The following is a 16,868-nucleotide window of genomic DNA, read 5'->3' as shown; positions in this document are numbered from 1 at the left end:
CTTTAGAGGCCTGTTTAGAGACTGTCAGAGTCTGGGAGACAGGTTTTTGTTGTTATTTCACTCTGAGAGTCTGAATACGTGTCTGTAGAGGCCTGTTTAGAGACTGTCAGAGTCTGGGAGACAGGTTTTTGTTGATATTTCACTCTGAGAGTCTGAATACGTCTCTTTAGAGGCCTGTTTAGAGACTGTCAGAGTCTGGGAGACAGGTTTTTGTTGTTATTTCACACTGAGAGTCTGAATACGTCTCTTTAGAGGCCTGTTTAGTGACTGTCAGAGTCTGGGAGACAGGTTTTGTTGCTGTGGCTGGAGGACACGAAGCAATTTGCATTTGTCACAACACCTTTTCTGTAGGGCCGAATATCTGGAGATTTTACAAAAGCCAAACCATTCCAATTGGAACATCCAACTCCAGCAAGGGAAATCTCACACCTCTGATCCAAAGTGAAGCAGAGATTTGTTGTTGTTCCTCCATACGAACATGACATGGGAGCTGAATTAGGCCATTCAGCCCATCAGTCTGCTCCGCCAATCCATCATGGCTGATTCCCGATTCCACGCAACACCATACACCTGCCTTCTCGCCATATCCTTTGATGCCCTGACCGATAAGGAACTTCTGCCTTCATTACATCCATGGACGGCCTCCACTGCAGTCTGAGGCAGAGCCTTGTAGACTGTCATTATTCTCTGGCTCAAAGAGTCCTCCTTACCTGTTGTAAAGGATCGCCCCTCAATTTTGAGGCCCTGGCCCCTAGTTCTGGATGCACCGACCACAGGAAACATCCTTTCCACATCCACCCTATCTGGTCCTTTCAACATTCTGCAGGTTTAAAAGAGATTCCCTTGCATTCCTTAAAATTCCAGTGAGTACAGGCCCAAAGTTGCCAAAACACACCTCATATGTTAACCCCTTCATTCCCAGAGTCATCCTCTTGAATCTCCTCGGGACTCTCTCTAATGACCACACATCTTTTCAGAGGTACTGAAAAGCTGTTGACAACACTCCTGTAGTGCAGCCTGACTATACAGTCCTGTAAAGGCTCAGCATTTATATTCGATTCTCTTTTTTGCCACCTTTACCACAGACTCGACCTTTAAACTAATCTTCTGTGAGTTTTGCTCGAGGCTCCGATGTCCCTCTGAAGTCGCTCTGCACCTCTGATTCTTGGAACTTCTTCCTATTTAGATAATAGTCCGCTCCTTTCACCAAAATGCATTATCATACATTTCCAACAATGAATTCCATCTGCCACCTTTTAGCCCATTTTTCCAATATGTCTCAGTCCTGTTGCAATCGCACTACCGACCCCTCCACCTATCTCTCTATCATCCGCAAACTTTGCCACAAATACATACATTCAATCATCTAAATCATTGATAAACAATCTGAAAGTCAGCGGTCCCAATACTAATCCCTGCGGAACACCACCGGTCACTGGCAGCCAACCAGAAAAGGCCCCTTTTATTCCCACTCGCTGTCGGCTGCCTGTCAGCAATTCCGCTGTAGATACCAGTATCTTTCCTGTGACGCCATAGATTTTTATCTGGTTAAGCAGACTCCTGTGCGGCAGCTTATCAAATGCCTTCTGAAAATCCAAGTAAATGGTATCCACTGACTGCTTTGTCCACCCTGCTTCTTACTTCCAGGATGAATTCCAACAGAAACCATGCTAACTTATATTGTCATTAGTCTCCAAGCACCTCAAAACCTCAAACTTAATAAGAGACTCCAACTCTTTCCCAGTCGCTGAGGATTGGCTAACTGGCCTATAATTTCCCTTCTTTTGCCTTCCTCCCTTCTTAAAGAGTAGAGTGGCAATCGCAATCTTCCAGTCCTCCGGACCATGCCATAATAAAGTGATTCTTCAAAGATCATGACCAATCCAGTTGTCATCCCTTCAGCAACCTCTCTCAGATCTCTGGGATGCAGTCCATCTGGCCCAGGTGACTTTGCACCTGAAGAGCTTTCAGTATGCCGAGATGTTTTTCCTTTGTGATAGCAATGGCAGTCACTCCTACTGCCTGTCACTCGCAGACCACTGCATGTTGCTAGCGTCTTTCACAGTGAAGATATATGTAGAGTGCACATTCTCCAGTGTTCCAGCATGGATTCTCACCTCTCTTTTAATCTTTATATAACTGAAAAAAAAAGTGTTTATTATCCTGCTTTATATTATTGGCTTTTCTGCTCTCATATTTCATCTTTTCCTTACTTATAGCTTCTTTAGTTGACTATTGTTATCTTGTACGCCCTTTCCTCGGCTTTTATGCAATCCTTAACTTCCATTGTCACCCATGGTTGCCTACACGTGTCACTTGAGAACTTCTTCCTCCATGGGCCGTATCCATCCTGCAACTTGAGACCTATTCCCAGAAGCTTCAGCCATCTCCGCTAGTATCCTTCACCAATCTACCTGGGAAAGCTTCTCTCTCCTGCCTCTGTAATTCGCTTTATTCCATTGCGATACTGATACTGTAAGTTATGCTTCTCCCTCTCAATCTGTATTATGAATTCACTCATATTATGATCACTATCTCTTAATGGTTCTTTTACATTACGCTCCCTCATCAGATCAGGGCTATTACACAACACCCAATCAAAGACGTCGTCTCAAGCACAAGCTGCTCTGCAACCCTATCTCGTGGGAATTCAATAAATTCCCTCTCTTGCAATCTGATTCCTGACGTTTGTTTGATTTTCTTATTCCCCGTGCACATTGAAGTCCTTCATTACAACTGCGTCATTGGCTTTAACACATGCCTTTTCCAACTCCCTTTGCAATCTCAACCCCACACATTCGCTATTTTCAGGCCAATATAGGATCCCCATAAAGCTTTTTTTTTTAACTCTTACAGTTTCCTACCTCCACCCACAAAGCTTCATCATTCTCTAAGCCTATGTGACTTCTTTCTGCAGATGTGATTCCACCTCGAACCAGCACAGCCACATCACCAACGCCTATGCCTTCCTGCCTGTCCTTTCGATAAGATGTAAATCTTCTAACGTTAAGCTCCCAGCTATGGTCTTCTTTCAGCCACGACTCAGTGATGCCCACGACATCATACCGACCAATCTCTAATTGCACCAAAAGTTCGTCCACCTTATTCTGAATGTTGCGTGCATTTAAATATAATGCGTTTAGTCCAGCATCTCCACCCTTTGTCGATGTGGTACAATTTAACAGTTTGCTCCGTCTGTATTTGAACCCAGTCATTGGCTTGTCCTTCCTTACATTCATGTTAAACCCATCAACTACTTGTAAAACTGCTGGTTCATCCAGAGCTTTATTGTCCTAGTTCCAGTCCCCCTGCCATTTTAGGTTAAAACACTCCCAACAACTCCAGTAAATCTGCCCGTAAGAATATTGGTCCTCATCGGATTCACGTGCAACCCGTGCCTTTTGTACAGGTCCTACCTACCCTGGAAGTGGTCCCAATTATCCAGAAATCTGAATTCCTGCCCCCTGCTCCAAATGCTCTGCCACACATTTCTCTGCCACCTCATTCTATTCCTATTGCCACTGTCGGGTGGCACAGGCAGCAATCCTGAGATCACTACTTTTGAGTTCCTGCTCCTCAGCTTTTTTCCTAACCCCCTGTGTTCTGTTTTCCAGACCTCCTCCCTTTTCTCTTCCTATGTCGTTGCTACCAATGTTTGTTATGACTTCTGACTGCTCAACCTCCCTTCTCAGTATATTGTGAACGCGTCCAGAAACATTTCGGACAATGGCACCTGAGAGGCAAAGTGCCATCGGTGTCCACAGAATCGCCTGCCTGTCCTCCTGACTTTAGAGTTCCCCATTACCACTGCCATCCTCTTCAGCTTCCTGCTCTTCCGCACATCATCGGGGAATTGCCTGGGTTCATGTACCAGCTCCTCGGAGAATAAGAGACTGTAGACCAGTGTGGTGCGTCACATCGTGACTGGCTCAGCCTGGAAAAGGAAACAGAAATTATGTTCCTTTTCTGTGGCTCAGTACTGACAGCTTAATCCTAAAGGAGTGTCAAGAACATGGGTTCCATTGTGAGAAAAGTAAAAGTCAGTAGAGCAAGTAAATGCCCCCTCCCCCACTGTTACCCTCTGTAGGGTTGCACAGTTCAGCAGAAGCTGAGCAGTGAAAGCAGTGAAACCACCCGCTCCACACAACACTCTCCTCTCCAGAATCACGTGTGCACTGGGTGCTCGCTGGAACACCGGGGAATCTGCAAACTACCAACAGAGGGGAGAGTGGAGCCTTTAACAGCGGATCTGAGTCAGATCAGAAATGTTTCTGGGCCGTCGTTCACTTTCAAACATTCTAATCTCTGATCACCCGATTTCACCCAAACAGTGTGTTTAACCAGTATATGTTGTGAGCTCCATGTTCATCAGATCAGGCGTTGACAACCTATTTCTGTCCGTCCTAAGATGTTCGAAGGAAACACATGGAGACTCTGCGGGCACAAACTGAAACACTGAGAGTGAACACGATCCTGATGAGGGAGAAGGTGAAGGTTTTCCAGCTGGTTGATCGATACGCTGAGCTCACGGTCATTTCTACTGTTCGAGACCGGCTAATGGTGGAACATGAGCTGCTGGCAAGAGGCAGAGACCACGAGGAGTGGAGAGAAAAAGATCTCCGTGGTAAGCTGGAAAAAATCCGTACTGATCAGTTATTCAAGAAGAGCTTTGTTCAAAAATTGCAAAGATATTTCTTTGGAAACAAAACAGGGATGTCCGCTGCAGTGGCCGGAGTCCCAGGGATCGGGAAAACAACAATGGTACAAAAGATTGTTTATGACTGGGCCACGGGGAAGATATACCAACAATTCCAGTTTGTCTTCAGTTTCAAATTCCGGGATTTAAACACCATTAACTGCAGAATAAACCTGAAGGAACTGATTCTGCATCATTATCCCTACTTTGGGAATATCCTGGGAGAGGTCTGGAAACACACAGAGGGACTGCTGTTCATATTCGACGGATTGGATGAATTCAAGGACAAAATCAACTTTGTTGATGGTCGGAGAGACACAGAATCACAGGACACAGATCCTGAATTCAAGTGCAATGTGTCTGATATTGTGTACAGTTTAATCCAGGGCAAGCTGCTCCCAGGGTGTTCAGTGCTGGTGACCACCCGCCCCACTGCGTTACATTTATTGGAAAAGGCGGATATCTGTGTCTGGGCTGAAATCCTGGGATTTGTTGGTGAGGAACGGAAGGAATATTTCATCAGGTATTTTGAAGATCAGACGGTGGCGGAAGCTGTTTTCAAACACGTGAAGGAGAACGAGATCCTGTACACCATGAGCTACAACCCCTCCTACTGCTGGATCCTCGCTCTTGCACTGGGCCCCTTCTTCACACAAAGAGTCAGGGACCCGCAGCGAGTTCCCAAGACCATCACCCAACTGTACTCCTACTATATTTACAAAGTCCTGAAAAACCACGGCCGTGAGATTGAGAACCCCTGTGATGTGATACTCAATGTTGGTCAGATGGCCTTCAGAGGAGTGTCCGAGAGGAAGATTGTGTTTACAGATGGAGATTTGATCAAGTACAATCTGCAGCCTTCCCAGTTCCTGTCCGGGTTCCTGATGGAGCTTTTGGAGAGAGAGGATTCTGCCCGGAGCGTGGTGTACACATTCCCACACCTCACCATCCAAGAGTTTGTAGCTGCAGTCGCACAATTCCTGAATCCACATCCCGGGAATATCCTGAAATTCCTTACAGAAGTCCACAGCACGACAGATGGGCGATTTGATGTATTTCTCCGTTTTGTTGCTGGTCTCTCCAACCCAATGACAGCTCGGGGCCTGGAGGAGTTTCTGGGTCCATTTCCCAATGAAACAACCTGCCGGGTGATTGACTGGGTGAAGGAGGAGGTTAAACGTCAGAGTGGAAACACATGGAGTGAAGCTGGTCAAAGGAGCCTCCTGAACACATTGCACTACCTGTTTGAGTCTCAGAATCGTGGACTGGCTCAGGCCGCTCTGGGATCTGTGGAAACACTTTCATTCAGTGGAATGACTCTGACCCCGATTGACTGCGCTGTCCTGTCTCATGTCATCGGACTCTGCGACACAGTAAAAAACCTCGACCTGGAGAACTGCCACATTCAGTGTGAAGGAATCCAGCGGCTGGGACCCGGGCTGCACAAGTGCCAGGAGTTGAGGTAACTTGATTTATCTCTCACTCTGAACTGTGAAACTGTTCCATTGTGTTGTTTCAATGTAAAGGAATTCTGGTAAATCTGTAGTAAACCAGATAGTGAAGAGTTGTGACAAATGCCCAGGGGATCGGTCAGTAATTCCCCAAGGACGGGAGGGTTCTGTGGTTCCTTGTGAAGGGATGTTGGAGACTTCATCAGATCAGTGAACAACGGCCATTGGTTTAATGGTAGTAAATCACAGGAATGGCCGTGTTTCTCGCTGCCTGTGACACGTCCATTGACAATGTTCCTTCTCACTGTGACTGACACCCAGACCGACACTGACTGCAGAAGTTGGGTCAGAGATTCACACCCCCTTCCGGGTGAGGGACAAGAGACCGTCAGCAGACTGTCCCAGTGAGAGGGAGAGAAATACCATTGTGAGATTGTCCTCACCTGCCCTTCCCCGTGTGTGACTTTGCTCACCTCCAGATATGCAAAGAGCGAGGCAGCATTTCCTCTGGGACTATGTTCAGACCCAACACACACATACAAAAAATTTCTGCTTCCTCTCGTCTTGTAGGATTATCGTTTACCCTTGGAATCCTCCTGCGGGACCCCTCATCCCAATCTCACACCCATCCCCATTCCTCCTGTGAGATGTCTTTTCCACACACTCACCCCCTTCCTGTGAGATCACTCTTCCCCATCCCCCTTCCTCCTGTGGGATCTCGCTTCCCCATCCTCTTCCTCCTTTGGGATCGCACTTCCCCATCCCCCTTCCTCCTGTGGGATCTCGCTTCCCCATCCCCATTCCCCTTTCGCCTGTGGGAACTCTCCTGTCCATAGAATCATAAAATCATAGAACACTACAGCACAAAAAACAAGCCATTCGGTCCTTCGAGTCTGTACCAAAACCTTATTCCGCTAGTTCCATTGACCTGCTCCCAGTCCATAACCCTCCAGTCCTCTCCCATCCATGTATCTATCCAATTTGTTCTTAAAACTGAAGAGTGAGTCCACATTTTGCACATCAGACGGCAGCTCGTTCCACACTCTCACCACCCTCTGAGTGAAGAAGTTCCTCCTAATGCTCCCCCTAAACCTTTCCCCTTTCACGCTGAAGCCATGTCTTCTCATATTTATCTCTCCTAATCTATGTGGAAAGAGCCTATTCGCATTTACCCCGTCTATACCCTCATAATTTTGTAAACCTCTATCAAATCTCCCCTCATTCTTCTATGATCCAAGGAATAAAGTCCTAACCTGCTGAATCCTTCCTTGTAACTCAACTCCTGAAGACCCAGCAACATCCTAGTAAATCTTCTCTGCACTTTTTCAAACTTACTGATATCCTTCCTATAGTTAGGTGATCAGAACTGCACACAATACTCCAAATTTGGCCTCACCAATGTCTTAGACAACCTCACCATAATATTCCAACTCCTATACTCATTACTTTTATTTATGAATGCCAGGGTGGCAAAAGCCTTTTTTACAACACTGTCCACCTGTGAAGCCACTTTCAGGGAGTTGTGTATCTGAACCCCCAGATCCCTCTGTTCCTCCGCACTCTTCAGTGCCCTACTGTTTATCGTGTATGTCGTACCTTGATTTGTCCTTCCAAAATGGAACACCTCACACTTGTCTGCATTAAATTCCATCTGCCATTTTCTGGCCAATTCTTCCAGTTGGTCCAAATCCCTCTGGAAGCTTTGAAAGCCTTCCTCGCTGTCCACAACGCCTCTATCTTAGTGTCATCCACAAACCTGCTCATCCAATTTATCACATTATCATCTAGATCATTGATACAGACAACAAACAACAATGGTCCCAGCACAGATCCCTGAGACACACCACTACTCACAGGCCTCCAGTCTGAGAAGCAATCATCCACTACCACTCTCTGTCTTCCTCCACACAGACAATTTGAATCCAGTTTACAACCTCTCCATGGATACCTGGTGTCTGGACCTTTAGAACTAACCTCTTATGTGGGACCTTGTCAAAGGCCTTACAAAAGTCAATGTAGACAACATCCACAGCCTTTCCTTCATATGTATTCTTGGTAACCTCCTCGAAAAACACTACAGGATTCATTAAAAATGATCTACCACACACAAATCCATGCTGACTATCTTTAATCAGCCCTTGGCTGTCCGAATCCTTGTATATCCTTGATCTCTCAGAACAACTTCTGATAATATACCTATTACTGATGTCAGGCTCACTGGGCTGTCCCGTCTACACACAGCTGTGATATTCCCCTGACAGGTAATGTCACTTCTCATCCTTTCATCCCTCCCCCCTATCACATCTGAAACAATGGAAACCCAGAACATGAAGCTGCCAGTCCTGCCCCTCCTGCAAACCAAGTCTTACTAATAGCAATAATGTCGAAATCATCATGTGCCAATCCATAACCTAAACTCATCTGCCTTCCACACAATACTCCTTGCATTGAAATAGATGCAACTGAGAACATTTCTATCACGTACAAACCATTGATATCTGTCTATACAAGCAGTCCTCGCATAACCCTTATCCTCCTCCACCTCACTATCTGCTCTAACACTCTGGTTCCCCTCCCCCTGCAATCTAGTTTAAAACCCCCGGAGCAGAACTTGCTAACCTACTGGCAAGGATGTTAATCCCCTCCTGTTCAGGTACAAACTGTCCAACTCGAACTGGTCTCACCTCCCCTGGAAGAAATCCCAATTGTCCAGAAACATGAACCCCTCCCTCATGCACCATCCCCTCAGCCACGTATTTAGCTGCATTACCTTCCTATTTCTAGCCTCACTAGCACGTGGCATGGGTAGCAATCCTCCTGTGAGATCTCACTTTCCCACCCCCCTTTCATCCTCTGGGATTTCTGTTCCCACTCCCCCATCCTTCCAACTGTTGGATCTCCCCTCAGAATCCACCTTCCTCCTGTGGATCCCTCATCCCCATCCCCCTTCCTCCTGTGGGATCTCTCTTCCACATCCCTCATCCTGCTGTAGGATATCTCTTCCAAATCCCCATTCCTCCTGTGGGATTTATACTCTCCACCCTTTTATTCCTATGTGATCTCTCATCCCCATCCCATTTCCTATTGTGGGATCTCTCTTTCCCATCCCCCTTCCTCCTGCGGGATCTCTCTTCCACGTCCTCCTTCCTCCTGGCCGATCTCTCAAGCCCTTCCCCCTTCATCCTGTTTAATGCCTCTCTCTCCGCTCCCCTTCGTCCCTTGGGATCTCCCTTCCCCATCCCCTTCTTCCTGTGGGATCCCCTCTCCATCCCCTCTCCTCCAGTTGTATCCCTTCCCATCCCCCTTCCTCCTGTGGGATCTTTCTACCCCATCCCTCTTCCCCCTGTGTGTTCTCTCTTCCCCATCCCCCTTCCTCCAGTGGGATCACTTTTCCCCTTCCCCTTTCCTCCTATGGGATGTCTCTTCCCCATCCCCCTTCCCCCTGCGAGTTCTCTCTACCCCTTCCCACATCCCCCTGTGGGATATCACTTCCCCATCTCCCTCCTGTGTGATCTCTGCTCCCCATCCCCCTTCCTCCTGTGAGGTCGCTCTTCCCCATCCCCTTTCCCCCTGTGGGATATCACTTCCCCATCTCCCTCCTGTGGGATCTCCCTTCCCCATCCCCTTTCCTCCTGTGGGATCTCTCTTCCCCATCCCCTTTCCTCCTGTGGGATATCCCTTCCCCATCTCCCTTCCTCCTGTGGGAGCTCTCTTCCCATTCGTCCTTCTGCCTGAGTGAACTCTCCTCCCCACACCCCTTCATAGAATCATAAAATCATAAAACACCAGCGCACAGAAAACAAGCTATTCGGCCCTTCTGCTTTGTGCCAAATCTCTATTCCGCTTGTCCCATTGACCTGTACCCAGTCCATAACCTTCCAGTCCTCTGCAATCCATACATCTATCCAATTTATTTTTAACACTTAAGAGTGATTCCGCATTTTCTACATCAGATGGCAGCTTGTTCCACACTCTCACTACTCTCTCAGTGAAGAATTTCCCCCTAAACCTTCCCCCTTTCACTCTGAACCAAGTCCTCCTGTAATTTATCTCTCCTAATCTATGTGAAAGAGACTATTTGCATTTACCCTGACTATACCCCTCAGAGTTTTGTAAACCTCTTTGAAATCTCCCCGCATTCTTCTATGCTCCAAGGAATAAAGTCCTAACCTGTTCAATCATTCCCTGTAACTCAACTCCTGAAGACCTGGCAACATCCTAGTAAATCTTCTCTGCACTTGTTCAACCTTACTGATATGCTTCCTATAGTTCAGTGACCAGAACTGCACACAATACTCCATATTTGGCCTTACCAATGTCCTGTACAACCTCACCATAACATCCCAACTCCTATACTCAACTTTGATTTATCAATGCCAGGATGCCAAAAGCCTTCTTCACAAACCTATCTACCTGTGATGCCACTTTCTGGGAATTATGTATCTGAGCTCCCAGGTCCCTTTGTTCCTCCGCACTCCTCAGTGCCCTACCATTTACTGTGTATGTCATACCTTGATTTGTCCTTCCAAAATGCAACACCTCACACTTGTCTGCATTAAAGTGGTGAATAGTGGTGTGCCTCAGGGATCTGTACTGGGTCCAATCTTGTTTGTAATATACATTAATGATCTGGATGATGGGGTGGTAAATTGGATTAATAAGTATGCAGATAATACTAAGATAGGTGACATTGTGGATAATGAAGGTTTTCAAAGCTTGTTGTTCAGAGATTTAGGCCAGTTAGAAGAGTGGGCTGAAAGATGGCAGATGGAGTTTAATGCTGATATGTGTGAGGTGATACATTTTGGTAGGAGTAATCCAAAAATGACATATATGGTAAATGGTAGGGCACTGAGGAATGCAGCAGAACAGAGTGATCAAGGGATAATGGTGCATAGTTCCCTGAAGGTGGAATCTCATGTGGACAGGGTGGTGAAGAAAGCTTTTGGTATACTGGCCTTTATAAATCAGAGCTTTGAGTATAGGAGTTGGGATGTAATGTTAAAATTGTACAAGGCATTGGTGAGCCCAAATTTGGAGTATTGTGTACTGTTCTGGTCACTGAATTATAGGAAAGATGTCAACAAAATAGAGAGAGTACAGAGTAAATTTACTAGAATGTTACCTGGGTTTCAGCACCTCATGAACAAGCTAGGTCTTTATTCTTTGGAGCATAAAAGGTTGAGGGGGGACTTGATAGAGGTATTTACAATTATGAGGGGGATAGATAGAGTTGACGTGGATAGTCTTTTTCCATTGAGAATAGGGGAGATTCGAACAAGAGGGAATGAGTTGAGAGTGAAAGGGCAAAAGTTTATGGGTAACACAAAGGAGAACTTCTTTACTCAGAGAGTGGTAGCTGTGTGGAACGAGCTTCCAGTAGAAGTGGTAAAGGCGGGTTTGATTTTGTCATTTAAAAAAAATTGGATAGGTATATGGACAGGAAAGGAATGAAATGGGGGGTTATGGGCTGAGTGCAGGTAGGTGGGACTAGGTGAGAATAAGCATTCGGCACAGACCAGAAAGGCCGAGATGGCCTGCTTCCCTGCTGTAATCGTTATCTGGTTATATGTCATATGTTATAAATTCCATCTGCCATTTTCTGGCCCATTTTTCCAGTTGGTCCAGATTCCTCTGCAAGCTTTGAAAGCCTTCCTCGCTGTCCACAACACCTCTATCTTAGTGTCATCAGCAAACCTGCTGATCCAATTTATCACATTATCATCCAGATCATTGATTTCGACAACAAACAACAATGGTCCCAGCACAGATCCCTGAGACACACCACTAGTCACAGGCCTCCAGTCTGAGAAGCAATCATCCAATACCACTCTCTGTCTTCCCCCACACAGCCAATTTGAATCCAGTTTACAATCTCTCCATGGATACCTCGTGTCTGAACCTTCTGAACTAACCTTTTATGTGGGACCTTGTCAAAGGCCTTACTAAAGTCCATGTAGACAACATCCAGAGCCTTTCCTTCATATGTATTCTTGGTAACAACCTCGACAAACACTACAAGATTCATTAAACATGATCTAACATGAAAGCCATGTTGACTATCTTTTATCAGCCCTTGGCTGTCCAAATCCTTGCATATTTGAACTCTCAGAACACCTTCTGATAAATTACCTGTTATGGATGTCAGGTTCACTGGCCTGTAATGACCTGGTGTACTTTTGGAGCCTTTTTCAAACAACGGAACAACATGAGCTACCCTCCAGTCCTCCGGCACCGCACCCCTGTCTGAGGACATTTTAAATATTTCTGCCAGGGCCCCTGCAATTTCTACACCAGTCTCTCTCAAGGTCCGAGGGAATATCATGGCAGTTCCGGGGGATTAATCTACCTTTATTCTCTGTAAGGCAGCAAGCAGCTTCTCCTCTTTAATCTCTATATGTTCCATGACACCACTGGTTGTTTCCCTTAATTCCATATCCGCTATGCCAGTTTCCTGAGTAAACACTGACGCAAAAAAACTGTTTAAGATCTCCCCCATCTCGTGAGGCTCCACACAGAGACGACCACTCTGATCTTCTAGGGGACCAATTTTGTCCTTTACTATCCTTTTACTCTTAATATACTTGTAGAAACCCTTCGGGTTTACCTTCACATTATCTGCCAAAGCAACCTCATGTCTTCTTTTTGCCTTCCTGATTTCCTTCTTTAGTATTTGCTTACATTTTCTATACTCTTCAAGTACCTCATTTGTTCCTTGTTTCCTATAGCTGCTAAACACCTACTTAAGCAGATCGCCAATATCCCTTGAAAACCAAGGTTCCCTCTGCCTGTTAACTTTGCCTTTAATCCTGGCAGGAACATGCAAACTCTGCACTCTCAAAATTTCACCCTTGAAGGCGTTCCACTTACTGAACACATCCTTGCCAGAAAACAACTTATCCCAATCCACTCTTCCCGGATCTTCTCTCATTTCCACAAAATTGGCCCTTCTCCAATTCAGAACCTTAACTGGCGGACCAGTCCTATCCTCATCCATCATTATCTTGAAACTAATGACATTATGGTCACTGGACCCAAAATGTTCACCGACACATACTTCTGTCACCTGACCTGTCTGGTTACTTAATAGGAGATCAGGTACTGCACCCTCTCTCGTTGATACCTCAATGTATTGATTTAGAAAACTTTCCTGACACATTTGACAAACTCCACGCCATCTAACCCTTTCTCAGAATGGGAGTCCCCGTCAATATGTGGGAAGTTAAAATCCCCTACGATTATGACTTTCTGTTTCTTACATTGGTGTGCTACCTCTCTACAGATTTGCTCCTCGAATTCTCTCTGACTACTGGGCGGTCTATAATACAACCCTATTAGTGTGGTCACATCTTCCCCGTTCCTCAGCTCCACCCATATGGCCTCTGTAGATGAACCCTCCGGGCTGTCCCGTCTACGCACAGCTGTGATATTCCCCTGACTGGTAATGCCACTCCGCCCCCTTTCATCCCTCCCCTCTATCACATCTGAAACAATGGAAACCCGGAACATGAAGCTGCCAGTCCTGACCCTCCTGCAAACCAAGTCTTACTAATAGCAATAATGTCGATATCATCGTGCCAATCCACGATCTAAACTCATCTGCCTTACCTGCAATACTCCTTGCATTGAAATAGATGCACCTGAGAACATTTCTATCACATACAAACCATTGATATCTGTCTATAGAAGCAGTCCTCGCATGACCCTTATCCTCCACCACCTCACTATCTGCTCTAACACTCTGGTTCCCCTCCCCCTGCAACCTTGTTTAAAACCCCCGGAGCAGAACTTGCTAACCTACCGACAAGGATGTTAGTCCCCTCCAGTTCAGGTGCAAACTGTCCAATTCGAACTGGTCCCACATCCCCTGGAAGAAAGCCCAATTGTCCAGAAACGTGAACCCCTCCCTCATGCATCATCCCCTCAGCCATGTATTTAGCTGCATTATCTTCCTATTTCTAGCCTCACTAGCACGTGGCACAGGTAGCAATCCTCCTGTGAGATCTCGCTTTCCCATCCCCCTTTCATCCTCTGGGCTCTCTGTTCCCACTCCCCCATCCTTCCAACTGTTGGATCTCTCCTCAGCATCCCCTTTCCTCCTATGGGATCTCCCCTACTCATCCCCCAACCTCCTGTTTGATCTCACTTCCCCACCCACTTCCTCCTGTCTCATCTCTCTTCCCCATGCCCCATCATCCTATGTGATCTCTCTTCCCCATTCCCCTTCCTTCTGTGGGATTTCTCTCCCCCATCCACTTTCACCCTGTGGGATCTCTCATCCCCATCCCCCTTCCTCTGGTGGTATCTCTCTCTCCCATCCCCCTTCCTCCTGTGGGATCTCTCTTCCCCATCCCCCTTCCTCCTGTGGGATCTCTTCCCCATTACCCTTCCTCCTGTGGGATCTCTCTCTCCCATCCCGCTTCTTCCTTTGGGATCTCTCTTCCCTATCCCCCTTCCTCCTGTGGGATCTCTCTTCCCCATCTCACTTCCCCCTGTAGGATCTCTCTTCCCTATCCCACTTCCTCCTGTGGGATCTCTCTTCCCAATCCCCCTTCCTCCTGTGGGATCTCTTCCCCATTACCCTTCCTCCTGTGGGATCTCTCTCTCCCATCCCGCTTCTTCCTTTGGGATCTCTCTTCCCTATCCCCCTTCCTCCTGTGGGATCTCTCTTCCCCATCTCCCTTCCTCCTGTGGGATCTCTCTTCCCCATCTCACTTCCCCCTGTAGGATCTCTCTTCCCTATCCCACTTCCTCCTGTGGGATCTCTCTTCCCAATCCCCCTTCCTCCTGTGGGATCTCTCTTCCCCATCCCCCTTCCTCCTGTGGGGTCTGTCTTCCCCAACCCCCTTCCTCCTGTGGGATCTCTCTTCCCCATCCCCCTTCCTCCTGTGGGATCTCTTCCCCAACCCCCTTCCTCCTGTGGGATCTCGCTTCCCCATCCCCCTTCCTCCTTTGGGATCTCTTCCCCCCCCGTCCCCCTTCCTCCTGTGGGATCTCTCTTCCCCATCCCCCTTCCTCCCCTGGGATCTCTTCCCCAACCCCCTACCTCCTGTGGGATCTCTCTTCCCCATTCCTTTAGCTTGGGTGGGTCTATTTCGCTGTGTCCCATTTGACATTTCTGCTTTTCGGTCAGAAACACTTTTCTCTCCATTGGGGAATGGGACAGTATATGTGGGGTTTAGAGGGTCACACCGACAGACGAAATTACCGACATTCGGTAAATACACTGGAGCTGGGCAGTGAGGGACATTGACAGTGATGGGAACTCCGATCAGTGATTCACTGGACAGTTTAATGTTTCCTGAAATATCCGAGTGACAGAAATTCCCCCAGACCCACGGTTTGAATCAGTTTGTTTATCAATCTGTCTGTTTGTGTTTAGACTTGGGCATAATGACCTGGGAGATTCAGGAGTGAAACTGGTGTCTGCGGCTCTGAGGAACCCGGAGTGTAAAATACAGACACTGTGGTAAGTACCAGACTGTGGGAGATTGTGTTTACAGTCACTGGGTGTCTGACACTGAGAATGAATGTGATCAGCAGACACACAGAAAACATACAGGACAATGCAGGCCCTTCGGCCCACAAAGCCGTGCTGAACATTTTTCTACCTTAGAATTATCTCGGTTTTACCCATAGTGCTCTATATTTCTAAGCTCCATGTAGCCATCCTGGAGTTTAAAGTTTTCGCCTCCAGCAGCCCATTGTTAAAACTATGCCCTCTCGTGCTAGCCATTTCAACCCTGGGGAGAAGACTCTGACTATCTACATGATCAATGCCTCTCATTATCTTGTACACCTCTATCAAATCACCTCTCATAACCCGTCACTCCAAGAGAAAAGGCTGAGTTCACTCAACCTGTTCTCATAAGGCATGCTCCCCAATCCAGGCAACATCCTTGTAAATCTCCTCTGCACCCTGTCTATGGTTTCCACATTTCACATCCTCCTCCTCGGAGATTGCTACCCATTCCTCTTCTACCTGTGGGATCTTTCTTCCACATCCCCCTTCCTCCTGTGGGATCTTTCTTCCCCGTCCCCCCTCCTCCTGTGGGATCTCTCCTCCCCATCCCCCATCCACCTGTGGGATCGCCCCTCCCCATCCCCCTTCCTCCTGTGCGATCTCCTCCCCCTCCCCCTTCCTCCTGTGGGGTCCCTCCTGCCCGTCCCCCTTCTTCCTGTGGGGTCTCTCTTGCCAATACCCCTTCCTCCTGGGGGGGTCTCTCCTCCATGTCCCCCTTCCTCCTTTGGGGTCTCACCTCCCCGTCCCCCTTCCTCCTGTGGGGTCTCTCCTCCCCGACCCCCTTCCGCCTGTGGGGTCTCTCGGCCCCTTCCCCCTTCCTCCTGTGGGGTCTCGGCCCCTTCCTCCTGTGGGATCTCTCCTACCCGTCCCCCTTCCTCCTCTGGGATCTCCCCTCCCTGTCCCCCTTCCTCCTGTGGGGTCTCTCCTCCCCGTCCCCCTTCCTCCTGTGGGGTCTCTCCTCCCCGTCCCCCTTCCTCCAGTGGTGTCTCTCGGCCACGTCCCCCTTCCTCCTGTGGGGTCTCTCCTCCCCGTCACCCTTCCTCCTGTGGGGTCTCTCCTCCCCGTCCCCCTTCCTCCTGTGGGGTCTCTCCTCCCCGTCCCCCTTCCTCCTCTGGGATCTCCCCTCCCCGTCCCCCTTCCTCCTGTGGGGTCTCTCCTCCCCGTCCCCCTTCCTCCTGTGGGGTCTCTCCTCCCCGTC

At 47.7% G+C, this 16,868-nt stretch overlaps 1 protein-coding gene across 4 annotated transcripts in view; it reads left to right on the top strand.

Annotated features, from left to right (window-relative positions):
• The window catches only part of LOC132387803 (NACHT, LRR and PYD domains-containing protein 3-like), a 39,959-nt gene extending 23,775 nt beyond the window's left edge, over positions 1 to 16,184 (top strand). For all 4 annotated transcript variants that reach the window (XM_059960183.1, XM_059960185.1, XM_059960184.1 and 1 more), the window contains 2 exons: positions 4,409 to 6,158; positions 15,530 to 16,184. In XM_059960183.1, the coding sequence (XP_059816166.1) occupies positions 4,409 to 6,158; positions 15,530 to 15,620 (1,841 nt within the window). In that variant the 3' untranslated portion in view covers positions 15,621 to 16,184. The remainder of the gene's footprint in view (positions 1 to 4,408; positions 6,159 to 15,529) is intronic.
• The last annotated feature ends 684 nt before the right edge of the window (positions 16,185 to 16,868 follow it).

This window comes from Hypanus sabinus, unplaced genomic scaffold (assembly GCF_030144855.1).
Source record: "Hypanus sabinus isolate sHypSab1 unplaced genomic scaffold, sHypSab1.hap1 scaffold_2211, whole genome shotgun sequence".
Classification (NCBI taxonomy): domain Eukaryota; kingdom Metazoa; phylum Chordata; class Chondrichthyes; order Myliobatiformes; family Dasyatidae; genus Hypanus; species Hypanus sabinus.
The sequence above is the reverse complement of the archived record's forward strand: the minus strand, read 5'-3'. Positions and strand labels throughout refer to the sequence as shown.